Source organism: Bufo gargarizans, chromosome 1 (assembly GCF_014858855.1).
Source record: "Bufo gargarizans isolate SCDJY-AF-19 chromosome 1, ASM1485885v1, whole genome shotgun sequence".
Taxonomy (NCBI): domain Eukaryota; kingdom Metazoa; phylum Chordata; class Amphibia; order Anura; family Bufonidae; genus Bufo; species Bufo gargarizans.
In genome coordinates, this window is record NC_058080.1 from 370,098,142 (window position 1) to 370,125,926 (window position 27,785).

At 41.1% G+C, this 27,785-nt stretch overlaps 1 protein-coding gene across 1 annotated transcript; it reads left to right on the forward strand.

The window, feature by feature from the left end:
• Window positions 1–2,308: 2,308 nt before the first annotated feature.
• Window positions 2,309–25,168, forward strand: THEG (theg spermatid protein). Its single transcript, XM_044284578.1, is given in 8 exon segments — window positions 2,309–2,369; window positions 4,422–4,517; window positions 12,154–12,200; window positions 17,681–17,747; window positions 17,915–17,975; window positions 17,977–18,042; window positions 18,120–18,297; window positions 24,850–25,168. Coding segments are annotated over 7 exon segments (747 nt in total). The 5' UTR covers window positions 2,309–2,369; window positions 4,422–4,428; the 3' UTR covers window positions 25,089–25,168.
• The last annotated feature ends 2,617 nt before the right edge of the window (window positions 25,169–27,785 follow it).

The following is a 27,785-nucleotide window of genomic DNA, read 5'->3' on the forward strand; positions in this document are numbered from 1 at the left end:
TTTGAATATTCCCACTCAGCACTAAACACAATGTGTATTTTACCTCTTTCTCTTATTTTTCCAGATTCATCAGTGACCAAGCTCGGAAGAAGAATGATCCCAGTTTTATATCTGTAAAGAATAAATCAAGGCAACTGGACGTACTGTAGATTTCTTGAAAACGTTCCAGTCATTCTTCCAACGAGCTTTCTCAATTTCACATTTTGGGAAGATCCCAGTTTTGACTTCACAGACAAACAGAGTTGACACATCAATACAGAGCAGTGCCAGGGACACACCACCTGGCTATGCTGAACTCTAAGCCATGTAACCTGGGAACACACGCCATGGTATAGGAGGCAAACACACCACAGGTGGGCTTCTCTTCAGGAATGAGGACAAATAAGAAACACAGAGCATGGTTGTTGGGGGCTTGTTTAGTTTACTATCTAAGTCATTAGACTAATTGTCTAGGTGGGCGGTCCTAGTGGGGAGAATGAGGCAAGATTAACCCCTTCATGTGCTGCCGAGGACGAAAAGGTAAAGTCTAGTTCCCAGGTTAGAACAGTGCATCTGCCAGGACCTATGACAACATCATCTTCAGCATCTCAGGTCCTGCACGATCTAGCAAAGTAACTGCACCAAGACTGGTGTAATTAGAAAGGTGCATCTGCCAGGACCTATGATGACATCATCACAGGTCCTTCAACCCCTAACAGCAAGGATTAGAAGTGAACAATGTGCTCTGCATTGATCCATTGAGACTGGAATGGAGTGGTAAGAGGAGATCCTCCTCTTTTCTCTTCATTTGTCCCCCCACCCATGCCCTGTTTTTACTCAATGCTCGCTCATATATAATACTGCAGACAGTTACAATGACCACTACCTCATTTACCTCACAAACAGTGACCATATTATATAACTGACCACATATTTCTATACACACTGCATCTATTTTACCTTGTATGTCTCATATAAGTACACTGCTATCTCTCTGTATATATAAATATATAATATATATATATATATATATATATATACACACACATACACTGCATATATTACACAGTATTATAAATGCAATAAGTACAGATATATATTATATATAGAAGTGTACTGATATGTGAGGTATGAGGTTTAAATTACACCTCGTACACTCTTGTATATACTATATATCTATACCCACCCTGCCACTTGGCCAGAAATTTGCTTTCTACCATGGGAACCAGCACTAGTACCCGATCCCCAGGGTTGAACTGCCTCACCCGGGCCGCTCTATTGTGCACCCTGCTCTGGGACTCTTGGGCCTTCTGCATGTCACAGAGTGCCCTCACGCTGTGGGCAGCCACAGCACAGCCGACAGTCAAGGACCAAGGAAGCAGCGCCTCCACCGCTTCCCAGTCCTCTGGTACTAATGAGCGCTTCCAAAATTGAAGCGCTTATTAGTATTTACCCCATAAGATGCAGAAACATTTTTCATCCACTTTTGTACACACTGCATCTGTTATACCTATTTTGTAGGTCAGTGCTGTTTTGTAATCCCGGTCCAGCCCTGATGGCACACAATATAACACACATCAGCAAGCACAGTTTATGGAGCAAAGGGAGAGGCCTGAAATGGGTATTGGGATGTGCTATAAATGGGGCATGGTGGCCCAATTTAGATACTTGCTATGTGACCCAGTGATTTCTATGTATGCCACTGGCCTGAGCAATAAGGTTCCTAGCTTGTCTAGTCCCTGCAAAGGCATTTCTTCTGAATGACCATGCCTGACTTCTGCCTGTTTACCATGTTGATCCAGTTCTGCCCATCCTGACCTCTAACTGTTCGCCGTATTGACACTGTGCTGCCTATTGCTTGTTCATTGTATTGAACAAACTCCACCTGGGTCAGCTGTCACTGAACGGAGACTAATGCTAGATGTAGCAATCTGGAGATTGCTGTACAGGGGCGACAGGGTGAAAACCAGGGGACCACTTAGATAATGCTGTCAGGAGTAGCCCTAAGTCAAATCTGTTCAGTGACATTCCTTAGATTCATATTTAATTCATCACAAATGCAAAGAACTTCTCATTGTTTTGATTATCAAAGTTATTTGCAATGATAATAAATATGCACATTAGCAAAAGTCCCTGAATTAGATGATTTGCACATTTTCAGCACTACAAAGAGTAGAGAAGGAAATGCAACATACTGTAAACAATTAATAATCTGCTAGAAATAAAAGTGAGTAAATACAAAGCTTTACCCGTTCTCAGAGGTTAACTATTCATCACATGACGCCTTTGTTGCTACCACGTGACATTCTTTGATGCCCCCAGTCTCCCAGCAACAAACAATAGAAGGAAGGCTGGACACATGACATGAGAGCTGTGCACTGATGCAGGAGGTAAGTCTGACTTTACATCTCTAATATATCCTTTAATTGGACACATTATATAGATAGTGGCTACTTCTGCAGATGCTGGCATGTAATGGTTACTTCTCATCTAAAGTCTCAGCACATGATGCATGATGAGATAAGGAACTGACTGTGCAAACACCAGTATTATTTACTTTCTTTCTCAGACACCTGAGCAAACAAACTAATGAAATGTGGATTTACTTAAGAATATATACTAAGAAATGTGAAGGTGTTGAGCTGAGTTATAGATATACATATATATATATATATATATATATATATATAGGTGTGTAGAGTGAGGAGCCAGATCGGACCCAAACTGTTTGGAAGGCAGCCGGAGGAAAGTAGATACAATATAGAAACATAGAATGTGCCGGCAGATAAGAACCATTTGGCCCATCTAGTCTGCCCAATATACTGAATACTATGGATAGCCCCTGGCCCTATCTTATATGAAGGATGGCCTTATGCCTATCCCATGCATGCTTAAACTCCTTCACTGTATTTGCAGCTACCACTTCTGCAGGAAGGCTATTCCATGCATCCACTACTCTCCCAGTAAAGTAATACTTCCTGATATTACTTTTAAACCTTTGCCCCTCTAATTTAAAACTATGTCCTCTTGTAGCAGTTTTTCTTCTTTTAAATATTCTCTCCTCTTTTACCTTGTTGATTCCCTTTATGTATTTAAAAGTTTCTATCATATCCCCTCTGTCTCGTCTTTCTTCCAAGCTATACATGTTAAGGTCCTTTAATCTTTCCTGGTAAGGGCTCTTTCACACTTGCGTTCTTTTCTTCCGTCGTCGGGGCTCTATGCTGGAAGAATCCTGATCAGTTTTATCCTAATGAATTCTGAATGGAGAGAAATCCGTTCAGGATGCATCAGGAAGTCTTCAGTTCCGGACCGGAACGTTTTTTGGCCGGAGAAAATACTGCAGCATGCTGCGCTTTTTGCTCTGGCCAAAAATCCTGAAGACTTGCCGCAAGGCCAGATCCGGAATTAATGCCCATTGAAAGGCATTGATCCGGATCCGGCCTTAAGCTAAACGTCGTTTCGACGCATTGCCGGATCCGACGTTTAGCTTTTTCTGAATGGTTACCATGGCTGCCGGGACGCTAAAGTCCTGGCAGCCATGGTAAAGTGTAGTGGGGAGCGGGGGAGCAGCATACTTGCACATGGGGCGCTCTGACGTCATTCTGGAGCGCCCCGGGAGCCGCACGGACGGTAAGTATACTGCTCCCCCGCTCCCCACTAATACTATGGCAACCAGGACTTTAATAGCGTCCTGGCTGCCATAGTAACACTGAACACATTTTGAAGACGGATCCGTCTTCAAATGCTTTCAGTTCACTTGCGTTTTTCCGGATCCGGCGTGTAATTCCGGCAAGTGGAGTACACGACGGATCCAGACAACGCAAGTGTGAAAGAGGCCTAAGTTTTATCCTGCAATCCATGTCCTAGTTTTGTAGCTCTTCTCTGAACTCTCTCCAAAGTATCAATATCCTTCTGGAGATATGATCTCCAGTACTGAGCACAATACTCCAAATGAGGTCTCACTAGTGTTCTGTACAGCGGCATAAGCACTTCACTCTTTCTACTGGTAATTCCTCTCCCTATACACCCAAGCAGTCTGCTAGCATTTCCTGCTGCTCTATGACATTGTCTGTCTACCTTTATACATATATATGTGTTGTCTGAGAGGTACCCCTCATTATGGATAGCACCTACTATGCATACTATGTGTTTACCCCACCAGACAATGAATAGATATTGTTTAAAAAAGCCGAGTAGCATACTAGGCTTTCTCTTTCACCTTCCCCCCATCCCTCCCTCAATCGCTTTGTGCCCATACCAAATATTTAGAAAAATTCAGCAAACCTGAAATGAACTGAATTTTAAATGGTTCGCCCATCTATTATATATATATATATATATATATATATATATATATACACTTATACACCTCTGTGCACTATTCAGCTAATGTAATAATCATAATAATTTTTATTCAGAATATCATTTATTATTCACATCAGAATCACCATGTGTGCGGCTCAGGTCTCTTTATCTCCAGCAAATCGACTTGATGTTCTTGCTCGTCCTAAAGTGAATTTTCTACAACAACAAGACAGGTCAGTTCATTCAATGAGGGTTTTAGACAAATAATTTCAAGAGATGATCCAGAAAAAAGTTATCTCATCTCATTTACTTACATACTATGATCCCACTTGCTGTTCACAGTGTATAGCAATGTGCATGTCCATATGAGCTCAGTGCTGCTGGTCACACATGGTCAGTTACTCTCCCCACAGCCAGGCCTCTGCATAGTGATCCTCTCTTCAGTGCAGAGCAGGCAACAAAATAGCTTTCCAGCTTTCTTGTCAGAGATGGAAAAAAGCCTCTGCAGTAACGTAACAGCACAACTGAGTGGTTTCCTGCTGTAGTATAAGTGGGAAGATACTAAATTTGCAGCTGCCAGAGGGGAAAGTAGACTGCTTTTGTAAAAAAAAGCCTCTGCAGTAACATAGTATCACAACTGAGAAGTCTCCTGCTGTAGTAGAAGTGAGAAGATACTATACTGCCAGCTGCCAGAGGGGAAAGTAGACCGATTTTGTCCAGCACCTGCCCCACAACAGCACAGATTACCAGCAGCACCAAGGGGAGCATATGAAATAAAAAATATGAAAAGGGTATTTTTATAGTAGAAATTCTGTAAATTACCTTAAAACAGTTGTTAACAGCTTTTCAGGGCCTTTGATACCACATTGATTCATGTTATAACCCTTTATAGAGGACCTGTTACCACACAATATAATGCAATCTGAAAGCACCGTGTTATAGATCAGGAGAAGCCAAGCAGATTGATATATAGTTTTATGAGAAAAGATTCAGTAAAACCTGTAATTAATACATTTATATCTCTGCTTTTCCCACTCCCCGTGAACAGCTATCGGTACAGGATGGAGAAGTTACCGATGACTGACAGCTGTCTCTGTATACAAAGATATAAGTGTATAAATTACAGGTTTTACTGAATATTTTCCCACAAATATATAACAATCTGCTCGGCTTCTCCTCCTCTATAGCATGGTGCCTTCACGTTGCACTGCATTTTGTGGTGACAGGTCCTCTTTAAATAAATTCAATCTTCATAAAATTATAGTTATCAGTATTTGTTTTTAGTTCATTAAAAATATAGGTGATGCATTCCCTTTAATTTGCCTATTACAGTTTGTACTTGCTGTCATGTTTATCCCACATTTTATCATTATAATCTTTTGTTTCCCTGATAAAATCCTCTGTATTTTTAACCCGGATTGTTTCAGAATTGTTCCTGTACCATTCTGCACTAATCATATTTAGAACCGTGTTGATAAATATAAGTAACAGCCTCCCATTTGACAATAGCACTTATTATTTGTTACCACGTACTTATTATTTGCCATTTAATTATACACTATTAATAGCAGATCTCGCGTAGAGCACAATGAGACTGTAATTACAGGTGACCCCAGCTAACAAGCATTCAAAATGCCAGAATGCTGAAAAACACTGTAATTACTGTGTCAGTCTCTTATGTCTATGACGACCCCATATCGCTCTCAACAAACACAGGAACTCTCAAATTGCTCCAATGTTAGCAATCATCAAGAATAAGGAAACAAAGGGATATCTTTTTATTTGATGATGACAATTGTCTGTAGAGTTCAGCAGACGCATCCTCACAACATTACAGACATAGCAAGTTACTTCAATTATTATGGCTCATGTATGCAGCCCTGTAAAAACGCAAGAGTCCATACTGTGCTGCACGTGGCTCTGATTTTACATGGAGGTACACATAAGAAAAATAATTTTAGCATTTTTCATTACATGCCATATTGTGTTTTCATTCTAGATGAAGATAAGGCTCTTAATGGAGCCAGCATACAGAAGTATTTATAGTGCTAATGGGATCGACTCCAAAAACAAGCCTTTAGACTACAGACTCCATGTGTCCCCTTGTCAGTGCACATGAGGTCTCATGATGAAGAGTATGGAGTCAAACAGTTCCATGATAATGTTGCAGCTTGGCTTTGGGTCACCACTAGGCTGTAAGATTATTTTGAATTATGATAGCCGCAATTACCAAGTAAAAATGAGTGTTCTTAATATTGTGAGTTCAGTGATTATTTATTGATAGTGGTTGGGATTAATTGCCATGCATGCAGAATCTTGATAAATACACCTGTGCATGTATGATTAGAAGGGGGTTACATTTTTGGGATGAGCTTCCAGTTACAAATGATGAATTACGGTAATCAACATCAATATTCTTGCTTGGCGTAAATGTTCTTGGGACGGTTTCAATCAGAGGAGTTGGTGCAAAAATGCATCAATTACACCCAAAATATTTTATGCTAATTGTGACCTTGATTTTGAAATATGTCCCCAGGGCTGCATTTTGTATTGTTTTTCAACTTTAAAGGGACACTGACAGGGCCAATAAGCATATTGAGGTCTATATATGTGACTACAGGTCTTATACAGGGTATTACAATCATATAAGTATCCCCCCTGTCCACATTATACAAACAGTGAACTTTAAAAAGTTTTATAACCTGCTCCAACGGTCTGCAATCTGCCCAAGGGGCGGCGTTTCACTTCTCTTGCGCCCAGCCAGCCTCCCCAACTGCCGATTTGAAGCGCCGCCCAGCTCATGAATATTCCGTTTGCTGGGCGGCTTCTGCGGTCCCCGCTCTGAAGTGCTTCGCTTAACAGTGCCCGGCGCATGCGCCGGATCTTGTGAAGTCGGGGACAGTAAGCGCCGCCCAGCGAAGTGAATATTGATGAGCTGGGCGGCGCTTACTGTACCGGACTTCACAAGATCCGGCGCATGCGCCGGGCACTGTTAAGCGAAGCGCTTCAGAGCGGGGACCGCAGAAGCCGCCCAGCAAACTGAATATTCATAAGCTGGGCGGCGCTTCAAATCGGCAGTTGGGGAGGCTGGCTGGGTGCAAGAGAAGTGAAACGCCGCCCCTTGGGCAGATTGCAGACCGTTGGAGCAGGTTATAAAACTTAAAGTTTACTGTTTGTATAATGTGGACAGGGGGGATACTTATATGATTGGAATACCCTGTATAAGACCTGTAGTCACATATATAGACCTCAATATGCTTATTGGCCCTGTCAGTGTCCCTTTAAGGGGTTGAAACCGATTCACATGAAATGGAGTTGAACAGTAGTCAGGCTTGGCCATCACACAGTGCACAGAGCTTTCTGATACTGATGAACTATTCTGATGATAGGCCACCACTATCTAGACCAGAGGCCTTGCTGTTCCGTGCAGCTCCGTCATCTGGTCCCAGTCATCTGGTCCGAGATATGCTTATATTTGGTTTGGTGGCTGTTCACGTGTATTTTGTGTGCTAGAGGGAAGTGGCACATAGTGGCAAAGACAGGTAAGAGTATGCTATCTTCATTGTATAGCAGAAGTGAAACACTTCACTGCTTCAGTAATGGTTCATTTAGAAGAGTAAATAATCGTTCAGGCGACTGATGACACAAGTGACCTACCAACAATACGCCAATGAAAACGACAAGCATTTACATGTAGGGAGTATTGTGTACAAACTTGTTCATATTTGATTGTATACTCACTTAAGCAGTTATTGTTGGCTGTGTTCAGACAGGTCTAGTCATCGTGTCTATCAGCAAAAGGTCACAGGATGTGTATTTACATTTCCACAATTCATTAACAAGTGAAAATCTACTTATTCACATCAGCAATTTGACAATTGCTGAACAAATGTTTTTATTAAAATCGTTTAGTCACTACATACATTCACATAACACGATTATCGTCCATCAGGAATCGCTAATGTTCTACTCGTCAAAATAAGCCTTTACTCACATAAACTACAATAGAGAGAGAGAGAGTTGCATACATGCATGGTCACTTCCGTTCTAGAGGGAGAACTGGGCCCCCATTCTCCTGATAGGGGGAATCCTGGAAGTAAAAATGTATAGGAAAGTTCTAATTCAGAAGTTAATATCCCCTTTAAGTTTAATTGTAGCCCTTTGGACGTGTTCAGTCTGAGAACGGGACCCTTAGGGCTGTTGCACACGAGCGAGTCCATTGCGGCAATCGTGCTTCATGTGTGAGCATGATCCTCCGTTCTGGACTTAATGGAGCACAAGGCATTATACTGATTTATAATGCTGTGTGTCTCTTCATTACCATACTTCTACAGGACCATAGTGACATAAAGCTGTCCCTATGATTCTGTAGTAATAAGGTCATACAGAGACAAATAGCATTATAAATCAGTATAATGCCGTGCGCTCCTGCTCGACCAGCAGTGTCCACAACAGAAGATCACACTCACACACAGAGTAGGATTCCCGCAATAGACTCTTTCACATGATTGAGTTCGGATGTGATGCGTAGAGCAAACGCATAGCATCCGGATTGAATCCTGACCCATTCATTTCAATAGGTCTGTGTACGTGAGTCTCGTTTTTCAAGCATCATCTCTGCGTTCAGGAAAAAAATTGCAGCATGTTCTATATTGTGTGTTTTTCACACAACTCTGCCCCCATAGAAGTAAATGAGACTTATTGTGAAAAACAGAAGACCGTGAAAAATGCATACAATCTGTATACAATCCAGAAGGAAAAACACACTCACAAAATCGATTGAATTTCCATGCAAAACCATCAGTTTTTCCTGAACAGATTCGGACACAATCCGTATTGCTTGTGTGAAAGAGACTTAAGATCAGAAAAGGTTGTGGCATCCCTGATCTAGACACTGGAAAATCCCTTTAAATCAAAGTAAGAAAAAAATTCATCAAAAATGTTTGCTGGGAAATGCTCTGAACACTACCATACTGTGTAAATGGGAGCTCATATTTATTTATTTATGTAGCAGGCAAAGAATCCAGACAAATGTCACCTCAACAAGTATTCTTAGGATGAAGTCCCACATTGCATACTTATTGCATAATGGTGCGAAATCTGCACCAAAGATCTTAGTGAATAGGATTTAAACCCCATCCACTCACAGCATAAAAATCTTCTAAGGATCAAGGCACACTGCGGATTTGAAATGCCCTATCTGTTGCTGAAATGTCATGGATTTTTATCCTAGATTTCATTCATTGCAATGTAGTCAATTAAATCTGTGACCCTATCTGCACCAAACTGAACAACAACTTTGTGCCCGAATGTCTGCACACCCCTTCAGGTGAATATTGCAGTTACAGAAATTTTGGTAGCAAATCTATCATGTATGAATATACCATTACTCTAAGACCATGTTCACACTGCAGATTTTGCACGATGATATGTTTCCTCACCCAAAATCGGAATCTGCTCTGAATCCGCATCCATTATTTTTAATTCCTATGAAGCATTTCTCTCCACATGCTAATTAGGGCTCATGCACATGGCCGTTGCCAGGCCGTGGCCATATTGCGACCTGCATACAGCGGGTCTGCAATACACGGGCACCAGCCGTGTGCACTCCGTGTACACCCTGCATCACAGATGCAGACCCATTAACATGAATCGGTCTGCAATCTGGGAGATGTGGTACGGAGTGCTTCCGTGAGTTTTCTGTCCGTGCCTCCGCACCGCAAAAAAGTAGTGCATGCACTACTTTTTTACGGTGCGGACCGTCGGATGCAGATCGCGGACCCCATTCAAGTGAATGGGTCCGCGATCCTTATACCGTGGCGACACAGTCGGTGGCCATGCAATTTGCAGTCTACAGCACGGGCCCGGCCAGCACACGGTCATGTGCATGAGCCCTTAATAAACTTGGAACCGAAACCGAGTTCAGGAAATGTTTTTTACAGTACAAATTAATTTATGAAGTTATTACCCAAAGTCTTGCAAAACTTTGCAAAGCAATAACGTTGTCTCATCGAAGCCAATACATTCTAATACTGTCAGAGCTCCTGCACCGTACAGTATTGGAACGAAGTTTTATGCGAATTGATTTTACATGTTTCATTAGAAGTCGATTTGCTCATCCCTAATTAAAACACAAGAAAAACTATAAAAGTATGGTATCACTAATCATACTGACCCAGGTAATGAAGGGAAACAGGTCAGTTTTACCACATAGGGAACGCCGTAAAAACAAAACTCATAGAACTATGGCAAACTTGTGTTATTTTTCCAGTTCCATCCCATTTGGCTTTTTCTTCCAGCTCCCCACTACATCGTATCCAATATTAAATTGTGCCAGTAGCAAATGAAACTTGTCCTGCAAAAAAACAAGCACTTATACGGCTACATACTTAACAAGCACTTATACGGCTTATACGGTACAGAAAAAGCTGTGAAGGTAGAAAGGACATCGTCATCTCTTTAGCATCTTAAACATATATAGGCAGGAGACCACAAATACATTAGCATGGGGGTGGTGTAGACAGCATCAGAAACAGAAATCGAATAGTATTGGACCATATTGCTAACAATTCTATCTAATCTCTAATGACTGCTTGGCTTGACAGCATCAGTGCAACTCTCCACAATACCTGGTAGGGTTGTCACTGCTGATTACATTGCTGCAATTGTAAGAAAAAATATATATTTTTTATCCTTATGCAAATTAGTTCTTATGTGCACCTAGTAAGGGCCTGCGCCACTTGGTGCACCCTAGCTCCTCCATTCTCCTTTCCTAGCCATTCCACTTCATTGACAAGACAAGAAGAGATAAAGATTCAGATGACTGGGCCTGTCAAACAAGTGAAAGGGGGAATGTCTAGCAAAAGAAGGAGCAACAGAGAAGCAAGGGCGCACCAAGGGGTTCAGGCTTACCATTGATGCTCGTAAGAACTTATTGCATAAGGATCAAAAAGTGTTTTTCTCACAATTGCAGGGTTGGGTTGATAATGATTTCCCTGGAGACTGATGCCTTCAAGGACCCAAGTACAATGACATCTTCCCTTTTGCATAAAAAGTGATGATCTTCACTATATATAAATGATTGCACCACCAGTACCATGAAGATGCAGTTGGAGAGTTGGAGTGATGCTGTCATTGGAGATTAGCTAGTATTGTTAGCAATATGCTCCAATGCTATTTGATTCCCATCTCTGATGCTGTCTCCACCCTTCCCATGTCAATAGATTTGTGGTCTGCTCTCCACCTATGCTTACAATGCTGAAGCTATGACATGTCATCCCAATATGCGACTGTTCCAGCCAATTACTCCTTACAGCATTGTAAACAAAGAACATGGTACTCGAAGATATTAAAGGTGGGTGTATCTTTGTCATTTTAACACACATACAGCTTACTGGCCAACCTGGCTTTTTATTTTTTTTATTATTTATTTAAGGGGTATTTTGGGTCTAAAATTTTAATAAAACCAGAGAGAGAGAGAGAAAAAAAATAACAAACACCTTATCGATTCTCTGCCTTTGCTGTTCATCCACTGCTCCAGTCTCCAAGCTACTTCCTTTAATCAGGCTCTTTAGGCCTGCCCACTCAGCCAATCACTGGCCACAATGGAGACCTACCTCAGTCAGCCATTGGCTGAGCAGGCAGTCCAAGCCATTTATGGCGTGATGAGCTTGAGAAGAAGATGTGGAGAGGAGTGGGAGAACAGCAGAGGCAGGAGATTAGTAAGTGAATACTCACTATCTGGTATTTGTTGCCCTCTTCAACCCCTTTTGTTATTTATTTGTATTAATAATTGCACCAGGAAAATGTTATAGTATATTGTGACCAGAGTGTAAATTTATATCAAGTTTTTTATTTAATGTGTTTCAGGCCATCTGTATATTGGCAGGACAAGACAGACACAATATCTTCTTGTAGTAAGTGTTTACAATAATCTAAGTATGTTGCAGTAGATATGCTCCATTTGTAATCAAACTTTCTGTCAGTTAAGAGCAAACAGCTCGATCGCCAGCAGTGGTTTATGGCAGCTTGTATTCATAACTAATGGAACTTCACCTGTAAATTGTTTTTTTACACTGGGCAGATGGTCTCCCAGAGTAAATAGGTAATCTACTGCTGATAATGAAAACAAATGGCTGCACAATCCATCATCAGTACTGAGAAATCGTTCATGTGCCCTTTTGTTCAGATGATTATCTACCAGTGTAAAGGGACTCTCTGGGAAATAAATAAAAACATTGTAAAATTGGTCCACAAAAGGTTAAAAATAAAAAATAAGCCATACTCATCCTCACCGATCCCCTGAGCTGCCATTCTAGTCTCCGCAGCTCTTCACTTTCAGGATTCTGGCTTCAAATGCTAGGAAAGGCCCAAAGCGAGTCACCACTACACCCGGTGATTTAATGAGAATGGCTTTCCAGAGGGAATAGGAACCATTGTTTGAAAGCTACGGCAGAGAATCATTGAGGGTGAGCACAGTTTATGGTTATTTTTAACTCTTTTAGTCCTTTAAAAAAAATTACATGTCATGTAAAAAAAGTAGTCCATTAGTCCTTTAAAAAATATTACATGTCATGCTTTACATGTCTCCACAGCTTTATCCCTGACCTGTCTGGTGTGTTCCTTGGTTTTCATAATGCTGTTTGATTACTAATGTTCTCTAACAAACCTCTGAGGCTTTCACAGAACAGCTGTAGTTATACTGAGAATACATTATACACAGAATCTACAGGGTGGGCCATTTATATGGATACACTTAATAAAATGGGAATGGTTGGTGATATTAACTTCCTGTTTGTGGCACATTAGTATATGTGAGGGGGGAAACTTTTCAAGATGGAGTAGTGACCATGGCGGCCATTTTGAAGTCGGACATTCACAGCATATGCTGTGAAGATACAAGATGTGCAGCACCTGAAACTACTGGATACTGGAAGCCTGTGCTAGCATTTCTCCTGCGGTGTTGCTATCAGTGTGTGAAGAGTGGGAGAAGAGGGTTGCATTGACAATCCAACACAATGGGCAGCACATTGAACACATTTTATAAGTGGTCAGAAACTTGTAAATAACTCATGAAAGAATAAAGGTACGTTAAAACCAAGCACACCATTGTTTTTCTTGTGAAAATTCCCAATAAGTTTGGTGTGTCACATGACCCTCTTCCTATTGAAAAATCAAAAGTTGAATTCAAAATGGCCAACTTCAAAATGGCCGCCATGGTCACCACCCATCTTGAAAAGTTTCCCCCCTCACATATACTAATGTGCCACAAACAGGAAGTTAATATCACCAACCATTCCCATTTTATTAAGGTGTATCCATATAAATGGCCCACCCTGTATTTACTAAGTAAATGACTTCTGAAGTGGGAAGTATCAGAGTACATTTTCACTTCACACATATTTGCTACTTTGTATTGGTCTATCACATAAAATTTCAATAAAATACATTAAGTTTTTGGGTGTAACGCAAAAATAATGTGGGGTATGAATACTTTTTCAAGGCACTGTACGTTCAGGCAAAACAATAGGGCCACATGTAGGGCGTTTCTAAAACCAGGAAACACTGCATAATAATAAGAGAGCTTATAAGAGAGCTTACCTTTCACATTGGCACACAATGGCACAAAATATTGGGCACTGAAATGGCATGTCAGTGTAAAAATTGCAATTTTCACTTTACACCATCTGCTGTGAACTAATTTTTGCAAAACATCTGTGGGGTCAAAATGCTCACTCCACCCCTTAACCCTTAGGATATCTGAGGTTTTTTCGTTCTTGCATTTTTATTTTTCTTCCCTATTCTCCTTGAGCCATAACTTTTTTATATTTCCAGTCACATGTATGAGGGCTTATTTTTTGCAGGACAGGTTGTACTTTCTAATGCCACTATTAATTATGTCATAAAATGTAGTGGGAAGCGGTAAAAAAAATTCCAAATGGTGTGGAATTGGAAAGAAAACGCTATTCCGCCACCGTTTTACGGGTTTTGTTCCCACGGCGTTTTGTTTCACGGCAAAATTGACCAATGCCCTTCATTTCTCTGGGTCAGAACGATTCCGAATGATACACTAAAATGTGTAGGTTATTTATGTTTAAATATTGTAAAAAAAAATTGAACATTGATAAAAAATATAATTATATCAACATATTCTGACCCCGATAACTTTTTAATACTTATGTCTACTGAGCTATTTAGGGGCTCATTTTTTGTTGAAAAATCTGTAGTTTTTATTGATATTATTTTGGAGTATGCGTGACTTTTTGATCACATTTCAATACATTTTTGGGGGTAAGAGAAGCAATGAAAAAATGGCAAATCGGCCATTTTGACCTTTTTTTCTGTTACGCCATTCGTTGTATTGGAATTTTTTTTCTATTTTAATAGTATGGGCATTTTTGGTTGCAGTGATATCCATGATGTTTATATTTATTGTTATTTAGGTATTTATTTTTTTATTATACGGAAAGGAGGGTGATTTAAACTTTTATATTTTTTATTTTTTTATATATTTAACATTTTCTTTTTAATTTTTTGTGATGATTTTGTGGCTCATACTATGAGTCTATAAATTATGTTTTTTTTTTTTTTGGTCTATTAGGGATTTTTAAAATGCCATTTAAACTAAATTTTGCTCATTTCTTATCCTGGCCTGCCATCTGGTAGCCAAAATAATAATTGCAGCATGAACACTTTCAGCCTCATCAGCGAGGCTGAAAGTGTTCAGCACAAGTACCGATGCCCCAATTGGCCACACGGGGCATCAGGAGGAAGCCCGAAAGCGTGAGATTCAAGGTTTTTGTGCATTTAGATGCTCACTTGGTAATTAGGCGCATATCTGTCGGCCATGGCCCCCTTGCGCATGTGAGCGGGTGCCATGTTTACATATCAATCCAGCGCAGTACATGTACGGCACTGGTATCATTAATAAATACCTTGAAGGATATAGTTTGCAAAATTGGGTCACTTTTCAGGGATTCCATTTATTATTTCACCCCAGACCTTTGACAGTTGTCAGCACATGAAGCGTAAATCACCACATTAGGCCTCAAACGCACATGGTACTCTTTTTACTCCTGAGCGCTGCTGTATGTCCAGGCAAAAGATTAGGATCATACAGTATGTAGGGTGTTTATAAAACTAGGAAGCACAGCATAACAATAAAAGTGCTTGCTTTTCAAACTGGCACATGTTGGACACAACATATTGTGCAATTGAATGGTATATCTGTGTAAAAATTGCAATTTTCCAAAATGGGGTCACTTTGTGCAGGTTTCCACTGTAGAGGTACTCCAGGGTCTCTTAAAATGCCTGAAAATCATTCCAACAAAATTTGCCTTCCAAAAACTATATGGTGCTCCTGTCCTGTGCTTATTCAGCAGTTTACAATAATATGTGGGATGTTTATGTAAACTTCAGAATCATGGTAATAAATATTGAGGTTTGTTTTGCTATTAACTATGTTATAGAAATAAAAGGTTAAAAAGGAAAATCTGAAAAAAAAGGTAACATTTTAAATTTTATTTACATTTTACTTTAATTCCTGTTAACCTAAAAGTCTAACAAAGTTTCTGAAATCAGTTTAGAAAAATCTGAGTGGTGTGGTTTCTAAAATGGGGTTATTTATGGGTGGTTTCTATAATGTAAACTCCTCAAAGTGACTTCTGAATTGAATAAGTCTTTAAATTGTAGTGTTGAGCGCGAATATTCGAATTGCAATTTTTTTTCTAGAATATCGTAACTTCGAGATTTCGCGAATATTTAGAATATAGTTCTATATATTTGCGAAATCTAATATTCTTTTTTTTGTTATTTTTTTTTAGTTTTTTTTAAATTGTTATATTTTTTTCTTTCCCACTTCCCTAAAGTTGTTCTTACCTGTCCTTTGGCTTCCTGGCTGCTCCAGTCAGTGCCCGTTGCCGCTTCTGCCGACTTCCGAGCTTCCGTCTCCATATAATAGAATGTACTGTTGGATTTGAGAATTACGTTGAAATCGCAATTCGATTAATTCAAGTTATAATAATCGAATTAAGATTTCAACTTTTTCAAATTTTTCTTTTGATAGTATAAGGCAACGTTCCTATGACTAATTGACTATGGCTAGGCTAATATGTGCATTTTACGAATATTCTTAATATTGCTCCAACTTCGTCTTTTAGAATATTCGTAATATTCTAAAAGACGAAGTTAGAGCAATATTACGAATATTCTAAAAGACGAAGTTAGAGCAATATTAAGAATATTCGTAAAATACACATATACACTGTAATTTAGCTAATATACTGCTATAGTAATTTTTTTTAATAGTGTACATATTTTACAAATCTTAAGTTCAGAAGAGGCAAAAAAAATTCGAGAAAAAAAAGGATTAAAGCACTATATTAGCTAAATTACAATCTATATGTGTATTTTACGAAAATTCGTAATATTGCTCTAACTTCGTCTTTTAGAATATTACGAATATTCTAAAAGACGAAGTTGGAGCAATATTAAGAATATTCGTAAAATGCACATATTAGCCTAGCCATAGTCAATTAGTCATAGGAACGTTGCCTTATACTATCAAAAGGAAAATCACAATACGCAATTAATTTAATCGCATATTATTCGCGATAAATTGAATAATTACGAATATTCAATTTAGACAAATATAACACGAATATTCAATCAAATATTCGTGAAATATTGCGAAATCGAATATGGCACCTCCCACTCATCACTATTAAATTGACACATCAGATTTGCAAATATATAGATTTTGTGAGGAGGGTAAAAGCAACTGACTCTGTCTGGGAGAGGTTAAAGGCACAGTAAAATAAAGCCAGGTTAATTGTTAACACAATATCACAAGGTATGATGTCAGGTTAACTATTTGGTAAGGGGTATGACCCTGCCTACAAGCTCCCACAAGGCACTGCTTTCTCATAACAGGAAAACAGCAAAGTTTTTGTAGATTTATGCCTCATTCACAGAATCGTTGTTTGATCAGATCAGTGTTTTCCATCAGTTATAATAAGCCAAAACCAGGTACGGGTCTAAACACAGAACAGGAGCAGATCTTTCCCTTATATCTTATGTCTGTGAAGGCTCCAATCCTGGTTTTGGCTCACAATCACTGATGGAAATCACTGACCAAAACACTGACGTGTGAATAAGGCCTTAAAGTGTGAATTGTATTCAACTGACTTGAATAGTTTCATTGTAGCAAATCAGTTGTAAATGACTTTTCACTCCCACGTTTTCAGAATATTCTAGTCTATAAAAAGTATATTTATATTGCAGGAAGCAGCTATGTGTGTGACAGATTGCTTATATGTATAATGAATGCTGGAATGCTAAATATCTGATTTCAGAAAAATACAATATGCCAAGTTTTGTATTCACTTTCTTCCAACAGGTTTGACTGCAAGGCAAAATGAGTTGGCACAGCACAAAATTGTGAACAAGATGTATAAGGAAGACAGGTGACTACATAATATGGACATTCATCCGTGTAAGGGCTCATTCAGATGACTGTATATTCTGAATAAGCCCTGACTGAAGGAATGTGCAATGATTTTAACGGTAAAACATGATACACAAATGAATAAAATAATAAGCAAATACAAAGTCATTATCTTACTTCCTATAGGCCTTCTCCAATTTGGCCTGTCAAACAAAGCGCGCTACAAGCAGTTCCATCTCCTCGGCTGGGAAAAACTGTCAGAAGCAAAAACTATTTGTCAAGAATGGATGGAAGACCGGCCTGTATACACTATGGTATGCTTGTAATACTGAAAATGATTGAAAATATTTCACAGATGAAACTATAACATTGTATCTTCAACTCATTTCAGGTGACTGAAGCTGCTAAGACAGCTTCTGCAAGTGCACGCACAGTACAGCTAGCCAGACCAAAGGATCGTGCTGCCCATTCTGTGTCAAGCACACAAAAACGTAGCCAGGAGGATGGCAATGCGTTCTTGAATTCTGATAAAGTGGAAACTCCCAGAGCTAGAACAGAGGAGTTAGCAGGTATTGGTAGTTGTAAACATAAAAGGCAACCTTACAGTGAAATATTGTTCCATTACTTTGCTCACTAAACCATCCATTAAAGGGGTTATCCCATGAAAAATATTCTACAGTTTTCAAACCAGCACCTGGATATGAATACTTCTGTAATTGCATGCAATAAAAAAATGTGCATAGCCACTGAGTTATTCAACAAAATGTATATGTATAGCGCCACCTGCTGTTTGTTTTTCTCTTATTTCTCTGTCCTGCTCACTGAGAAGGCCACACATGCTCAGTTTCATCTTTCAACTGCCTCCTGAGCTGTGATAGGGAGAGCATGAGACACACCCCTTAGCTGCAGCAGAAAAGACACTCCCCCTGAGGGGTCAGCTTGATATAAATCCAGCCAAGCAATGAATGGGAGATCTCAGGATCCATGTGAGGTACAGGGCTGGTTCTAGCTTTGTTAGAAAGAGATTGTCATCTTCTATATGATGTCTGATAATTTAATTTTTTTAATTAGTCATGGGATAACCCCTTTAAGGCATGAGTCTGGTAAACCAAGGGGCACATTTAATAAGACGGGCGTTTTTGACGCCGGTCTTAAAGAGGACCTTTCACTAGAAAAAAAAAATCGAAACTAACTATACAGACATGGAGAGCGGTGCCCAGGGATCTCCCTGCACTTACTGTTATACCTGGGCGCCGCTCCATTCTCCCGGTATAGGCTCCAGTATCTTCATATGTTAGGCTCCACCCAGTGGAACCTGCTGGCGTCTTCTTCTCCCATGCTGTAGTGCTGGCCAATCGCAGCGCTCAGCTCATAGCCTGAGAGGCTTCTTTTTCTCTCAGGCTATGAGCTGAGCGCTGCGATTGGCCAGTGCTACAGCATGGGAGAATGAGACGGCGGCAGGTTCAACTGGGTGGAGCCTAACATATGAAGATACCGGAGGCTATACCGGGAGAACGGAGCGGCGCCCAGGGATAATAGTAAGTGTAGGGAGATCCCTGGGCGCCGCTCTCCATGTCTGTATAGTTAGTTTAGAATTTTTATTCTAGTGAAAGGTCCTCTTTAATAAAGCCATAAGCCGGTAGTGGTTCCACCGAAGCTATGAAGAGGCGCAGGCCTCTCCATAACTTTGCCAGTTCTAAATGTAAGGCACCTTCCGAGCTGTCTTACAGTTAGACCTTTTTTTTACCCCTGAAACAGGCGTAGAAAATGGTAAATGAGACAGGGCTACTGGCTAGTCCCCTTCCCTGCCCACACCACGCCCACTTATTTCAATCTGGCGTGAGCGGGGCAAAGTCGCAGATTGCGGCGCAACAGCTAGCAAGCTGTGCCTTAAATATTCCTAATTTTTGATAAATGAATACCAAGTGTTTATAGATCTGCAACTGGTGCCTAATTTTTTTGTTGTGTCTGCAGTACCCTAGACCTGGGGTTATCTGCAATTGTTTTATTTTTATTGTAATGTCATATTATTTTTTTGCTGTGTATTCCAACGTATTAGGTATGGTTGTCAATAGTTGGTAGGAACAGGACTAACCACCCTGTCCTTCCCTTCTTGTGAGGAGTGGGCTGGTCCTCCTCCTCCTACTAATGCTAAAAGAGGGAGTTCCAGTGAGACAGCAAAGAGAGATGAATCCCATGCCAGAGTGTCACGGTCCCTCGGGTGACTGATGTCAGGAAATCAAGGAGATTGGGAGGAATCTAACAGCCTCCTTGATTTCTCTTGATTCAGTGTTGATAGGGTTAATGACCACTTCCCTTTTCTCAGCTGTTGCTCAGTGGTCATCACTTCTGCCCTTTATAGTCTCACCCCACCCTTCTGACTATGTGGTTGATAGCTTAATTTGGGTTTGGCTGAGCTGGTGTGAGATCCTCTCTGGTGTCCCTGTTCTTCCATCTCTACAAAAGTTAGGTGTTGCGTTTGTTTGTATTTGTTATATTCCCTGTTATTGCATCTGGGCCTGAGACAGAGACTTCCATTTATCCACCTGGGGAGGAATGGGTTGTCTCTGGTCCTATACTTATTCCAGGGCCTTATTGGGAAATCAGGGCCTAGGTATACAGCTTATGAATATTCCTATCTTCAAGGTCTATTCATATTGATAGGTAGTCAAGGCCCGGATTAGGGTTGTCTAGGAGGTGACCTGTTTCTTCCCTAGTTTCCAGGCCCAGTTACTGTTCCCTTTCCCTCCTGTGTTCAGTGTGGGTTTCCCCCCACCACTACCACACTGATCGTGACACAGAGCTCCTACTCTTAGCGAACTTAACATGTGCTCCTGTGAGACTAGCATTCCATGAAAATTGCCAGAATTGAAAATGCTGCTTCCAAAGAAGCTTAAGTGTACCTAGACAGCAGGGTGATCAGCAAAATCACAGCTTTGCAGACCCTTGCTGCAGGTGAGGGACTATAGCTCAGACAACCATCACCTAGACTTCTTTCAGGCCAGCCAAAACCAGGCCTGTACCACTGCTGGATGTGACATAAGATATTTTGCACACAATGAAGAGAGTCTGTTATACTTTTATGGCTGGCCTGATTCTTAAAACCACCTTTCCACTGCAAAAAATCCCCAGGGAGCAACAGCCTAATGGAGTACACGACGACACAACACTTCATCAGGGCCATTACCACTCCCATCCTCTGCACCAGCTCCTCAGGTGTTCACTGCATTTCTACTGATGTCTCCATACAGTATGTTATAATGGCACACCAGCTAGGTTGTGAGGCGCTGCAGCCAGAATACCTATCTGTTCCCTGCTCGCACTCTACTCTTAATTACCACTGTATGCTAGTCTCTACAGGCATATCTGTTAGTGCTCTGTTGCCATCTTAAAGGGCCAATGTGCGCCAAGTAAATTTCTTCTTAACCTATGACTGAGCACCTTCTTGTATTTAAGCATGTTTCTGACAAACTAACTTTGCTGGAGCAACAATGTTGTATGGCTACTGCATATTTCATAAAGATGTTTTATTTGATAACTGCAGTAAGCCCAAGAGGAGCCAGAGCGGAGGATGAGAGTGGTAGTGGCTCTGGCTGTCCCAGACAATCACAACGCCTGTCCTCACACTGTTGCCCCCCTAGGTCCATACAGTGAATGAAGGGGGCATCCTTTCTTCTTTCGGGGACACCCTTATTCTGAGGCTACTACTTGATGGTAGCTGGGGTGCCCTTAATGTTAGGTGTTTGGATCAGTGCAAGGCAGGGCGTGGCCGGCTTACGATATAAGAGTTAGAAAACCAGGACAGAGATAGAAGAATAAACATCTCTCTTTACTGTAGTGCAAAATAGAAGTTGCAGTACATCCAGTTATAGCAAAAGATAGTTCCAACTGTTCACGGTGCAATTCTCTCTCAGATAACAGTGTATGGATTTAGACAAGGATTGGAGTCATGGCCCTCTTTCCTCTTTCTCTTGCTAAAGTCTCTCTCAGTAGAATCTATGGCTGGCAACAGTACCTTGGCAATAATGGTTGTAGTGTCTAGTGATGGACGAACATCTGCCGGGAATGTTCGCGAACGTGATCGCACGAACGCGATCAAATGTTCGTGAACCGCAAGTTTGCGGCGGGTCCCATTCATCAGCTCTATCAGCTCTTTTGGGGGGCGACTGGTATATCACACCAGTTATAATAATTTTTTCCAGTACCATTTGTTACTGTGTGTAGCAGAGGGAACGCAGCAAAACAGCAAACAAATACTGCAGTACCCAAATACACTATAAAGAAAGTATATTGGTATATAACACCCTGCTTCAATAACTTGCTTTGGGGGGCGACTGGTATATCACACCAGTTATAATTATTTTTTCCAATACCGCTTGTCACTGTGTCTAGAAGAGGGAAGGCAGCAAAACAGCAAACAAATGCTGCAGTGCCCAAATACACTATAAAGAAAGTATATTATTGGTATATAACACCCCGCTTCTATCAGTCATTTTGGGGGTGACTGGTATATCACACCAGTTATAATTATTTTTTACAGTATCGTTTGTCACTGTGTGTAGCAGAGGGAACGCAGCAAAACAGCAAACAAATTCTGCAGTACCCAAATGCACTATATAGAAAGTATATTGGTATATAACACCCCGCTTCTATCAGTCATTTTGGGGGTGAATGGTATATCACACCAGTTATAATTATTATTTTTTATTGCGTTTGTCACTCTTTGTAGTTGTGTATCGCTACAGAACCGCTCACCAGTCACCACCACTGCTGCACAATACAAATCCACTATAATATGCTTTAAGTGTATTACACCCCTCTGTACTGCATACCTATCAATAGTACACCTATACCAGTCCTTAAAAGGACTTTTGTGGACCTATTAGCTAGCGATTTGTGTCCCTAACAGTCTGTCCCTGCTCCACACAGCAACCTCTCCCTGCATTGACAAAAGACAGAATGTCAAATGGCAGCCAGATCAGGTCTATTTATAAGGTAGTGGGTATGTCCATGTGCTGAAATGTCTCAATTGGCTGTCCTGTACTACCTGATGGATGTGTCATGGGTCAAAGTTCTTCACAATGTAAAAGAATATGGTGGGCGTGAATATCGCCATATGTTCGCATGTTCGGCGAATCGCGAACAAGCGAAGTTCGCCGTGAACCGCAAGTCCATCTCTAGTAGTGTCCACTGCAGGATACAGGGTTTTGAAGGCACGTCTGGCCAGAATATGTGCAGGTGTGATGGATGTTTTAATGGTGTCCTTCACTGCAGCAGTGTCTGAAGGGCTATGCAGGTTATCTTCCTGACTCCTATACCTAGTTTCCAAGTTCTCCTTTATCTTCTCTCTCTCTCTCTTAATCTTGCATTAACTTACACAGAGATCTGCTAGCCTCTGGAGCTTTCTGGGCCAAAGGAGTAATAACCATTAGATTGCTGGGGGTCCAACCACTCCATTCAAAATCTACATGACTGCCGGAAATAGATAAGTACAGTGATCAGTCCCATACAGTTTGTTTGGAGTGGAGGTACACATGTTCATCCATAGCTCCTGTCCAGTTAATAAGAATGTATTTCTTGATAACAGACTACTGTTACAGCAGCAGCCTATCACCGTCGCTGTTGCTCTCATCGCCTGGACCTGCCTCTCACTGTCTTCTTCCCAGCAGGTCAGCCTTCAGGTCTGCTCTGTAGCTCCATGCTGGCCAGGGTCAGCACACAGGTACCCTAATCTTTACCAGACAATGGCTGGCAACCTGTGGTACTTAAGGTACCTTCCCCTGTGGCAGGATGCCTGAATAGTAGGCTTTCTAACATGCTAATACCCTGAAAGCTGTTTGTTGTGTTGTCTGCCCAGTTATCAACTTTCTGCCTATTTACTAGTTTCTGACCATCTGCTGCCTGACCTGTGCCTGACTAGTAACCTAGTTTGTAAGGCTCTAAAATGACATCCGTCCATCCAGTTCAGCCTGTTATCCTGCAAGTTGATCCAGAGGAAGACAAAAGAAATCTGTGAGGTAGAAGCCAAAATTCCTTATTTTAGGGGAAAATAATTCATTCCCGACTCCAGTCAGGCAGTCAGAATACCTCCATGGATCAACGACCCTTCTCTAGAAATCTAGTAACTGTGAACTGTAATATTTTTACACTCTAGAAATAAATCCAGGCCCCTCTTGAACTCTTACAGTGAATTTACCATCACCACCTCCTTATGCAGAGCATTCCATAGTCTCAATGCTCTTACCATAATCCTGTAGAAACCTTCTTTCCTCTAGACATAGAGGATGTTCCCTTGTCACAGTCACAGTCCTGAGTATAAAAAGATCATGGGAGAGATCTCTGTACTGATCCCCGACCTTTTTTTTTTCTATAACTGAGCCACTTACCCACATACACATTTCTCCTAGTCATTTATATACTAACCTTTTATGTGGCACAGTATCAAATGGAGAAGTCAACATATACGACATTCATTGACTCACCCTGGTCAAGCCTAGAACTTACCTCCTCATAGAAACTGATTAAATTAGTTTGATCCTGTATTGATCCTCCGTTGCCTGCCCTGACCTCAGACCATTTACTGTATAACGCGTATTCTGCCTGTCCTAACCTCAGCCTGTCCCTGACTATGATTTTTCTGACCTCTCAGTGCTCTTTACTGGTGTCTCTGACTGCCTGTGGGTCAGCTATGAATCACAGACTACCCCAGAAGAAAGCAGTCTGGTGATTCCACTGCAGCAAAGTACAGGGATTAAAGGGTAAATATTAGAGGACTACCAGGATAATTCCCTTAGGTTTAGTCCGAAGACAAATCTATTGGTTGACACAGTGGTTCCACACCCGATTGTCATAGCAAATACCCCATTAAGCCTTTCATTAATCTGGCTGCATTTAATTATATATTCCAGTTTTGCACAGTATATGAAGACGGTAGGAACTGTTCTTGCCGTTGTCAAAACATATAAAATGGGCTATGTTAACATACAATACTGCTTTCCTATCAATGACACACTAGGGCGATATTATTCTCCTGTATATGGAAAAGGTAACAATAACATTTTGTTGAGATGAATATTTAAAAAAATATATTTTTAAAGTAATATACTGCTTATCTGTTTTAGCACCTAAAATGGAGCACTCTCAATACCAGCATGATCTGACAGTTCCACGGCATGTTCCTGCATCTGCTCTCCACACCCAAGCCTCAGACAGGGTCTGTCAGCTGGCAAAGCCTAAAACTCGAAAAGCTATCTTCGAAGGGTATGACCCATACCGGATCTCCCCTGCAGCTAAGAATGCTGATGCATCTCCCCGTGTTATTGAGCTATGTACTACCACCTACTCGCAGGCAGCGCCATAAAAAAATCTAGGATACCTCTTTTATGAGTGGGGCAAACAATTATATGTAAAACAAAAATTCAATAAACTAGTAAGTTTGGTTATTGGCTCAAATCTGGTTTGTAACTGACAAAAAAAATATACACTCACCTAAAGAATTATTAGGAACACCTATTCTATTTCTCATTATTGCGATTATCTAGTCAACCAATCACATGGCAGTTGCTTCAATGCATGTAGGGTTGTGGTCCTGGTCAAGACAATCTCCTGAACTCCAAACTGAATGTCAGAATGGGAAAGAAAGGTGGGCTACAACAGCAGAAGACCCCACCGGGTACCACTTATCTCCACTACAAATAGGAAAAAGAGGCTACAATTTGCACGAGCTCACCAAAATTGGACTGTTGAAGACTGGAAAAATGTTGCCTGGTCTGATGAGTCTCGATTTCTGTTGAGACATTCAAATGGTAGAGTCTGAATTTGGCGTAAAGAGAATGAGAACATGTATCCATCATGCCTTGTTACCACTGTGCAGGCTGGTGGTGGTGGTGTAATGGTGTGAGGGATGTTTTCTGGGCACACTTTAGGCCCCTTAGTGCAAATTGGCCATCATCTAAATGCCACGGGCTACCTGAGCATTGTTTCTGACCATGTCCATCCCTTCATGACCACCATGTACCCATCCTCTGATGGCTACTTCCAGCAGGATACGCACCATGTCACAAAGCTCGAATCATTTCAAATTGGTTTCTTGAACATGACAATGAGTTCACTGTACTAAAATGGCCCCCACAGTCACCAGATCTCAACCCAATAGAGCATCTTTGGTATGTGGTGGAACAGGAGCTTCGTGCCCTGGATGTGCATCCCTCAAATCTCCATCAACTGCAAGATGCTATCCTATCAATATGGGCCAACCTTTCTAAAGAATGCTATCAGCACCTTATTGAATCAATGCTACGTAGAATTAGGGCAGTTCTGAAGGCAAAAGGGGGTCCAACACCGTATTAGTATGGTGTTCCTAATAATTCTTTAGGTGAGTGTATATACTGGCTGTATCTTTTCAGGCTGTATCTTTCTTAAAGGGAATCTGTCACCTAGTTTTACCCTATAGAGCTGCGGACATGCACGGATAGATCTCCGCTAGCATGTCCGCAATATACCTGTCCCATAGCTCTGTGTGGTTTTATTTAGTTTAAAAAATGATTTTATAGATATGTAAATTAGCCAAGTAAGGTGCCCAAGGTGTGGTTACTTATGGTTAGGGAGCCCAGCACCGCCTGCATTCAGGAATCTCTCCTTGCTCACAAGGTTACAGTACTGTAACCTCGCTATGCGCGAGCTTGCGCATGTACTGGGCTCCTTAACTGTAAGTAACCACGCCTTGGGCATCTTACTTGGCTAATTTACATATCTATAAAATCATGTTTTAAACTAAATAAAATTACACAGAGCTATGGGACAGGTATATTGCGGACATGCTAGCGGAGATCTATCCGTGCATGTCCCCAGCTCTATAGGGTAGACCTAGATAACAGATTCCCTTTAAAGGAGCTCAAAATATACTTTACATTATTCTCAGATTTCCATATGTTTCTCAGAAGGGTCTCAGGACATAAGATAGTTGAAGCAGTTAGCTGCAGTCAAGATCTCCACAGCCATTTCCATCCACTGATTTACACCAGCATTATGTAACCAAAAGGTTCAGTGACTCTCCGGCAGTAAGCATCAAGGGTCATTTGTATGACTGAAGATATTAGGTGTTACGGGCAGTCGTTGTGGAACTACTGTGCCGATGAGCCAGTTTGACTTTGGAATAGAACTAAGAGTCTTATCCTGGCGGTCGCCTGGTATACACCCTTTAAAGCGGTTGTCTTCTCAATTCAGCAAATGTCATTTATCATATAGACCATATTAAAGGGTTTCTATCACTAGAATTTTCAGTATTAAACTGGCTGACATTAGCGATGTGCTAATGTCAGCGCACCTAACTCTGCTATTCTAATGATTATCCGTGCCCCCGTTACTGTAGAATTCTTACTTTTATAATATGTAAATGAGCCTCTAGGAGCAGGGAGGCGTTGCTCCTGCACCTAGAGGCTCCTGTCTCCCACCTCAAATCACGCCTTTCAAGTGTTGATTGACAGGGCCAGGCATCGTTCACATCCTTCTGCCTGCCCTGTGCCCTGGGGGAATCTCACACCGTTCGGTATTCTGCACAGGCGCAGTGAGGGAAGGACGTTCGCAGGCTGGCAGCTTCCTCACCACGCCTGCGCAGAATACTGAATGGCGTGAGATTTCCCAGGGGCAGGCAGAAGGATGCGAACGATGTCTGGCCCTGTCAATCAACACTTGGAAGGCGTGATTTGAGGTGGAAGATGGGAGCCTCTAAGTGCAGGAGCAATGCCCCCCCTGCTCCTAGAGGCTCATTTACATATTATACAAGTAAGAATTCTACAGTAACGGGGGCACGGATAATCATTAGAATAGCAGAGTTAGGTGCAGCTGACATTAGCACATCGCTAATGTCAGCCAGTTTAATACTGAAAATTCTAGTGATAGAAACCCTTTAATACAAGGCACTAACAAATGTGTTGTGATTGTCCATATTGCCTCCTTTGCTGGCTTTATTCATTTTTTCATTGCATTATACTCTGCTCATATCCAGGGGTTTTTGCAATCCAGCAGTTGTGGTCGTGCTTGCACACTATAAGAAAAA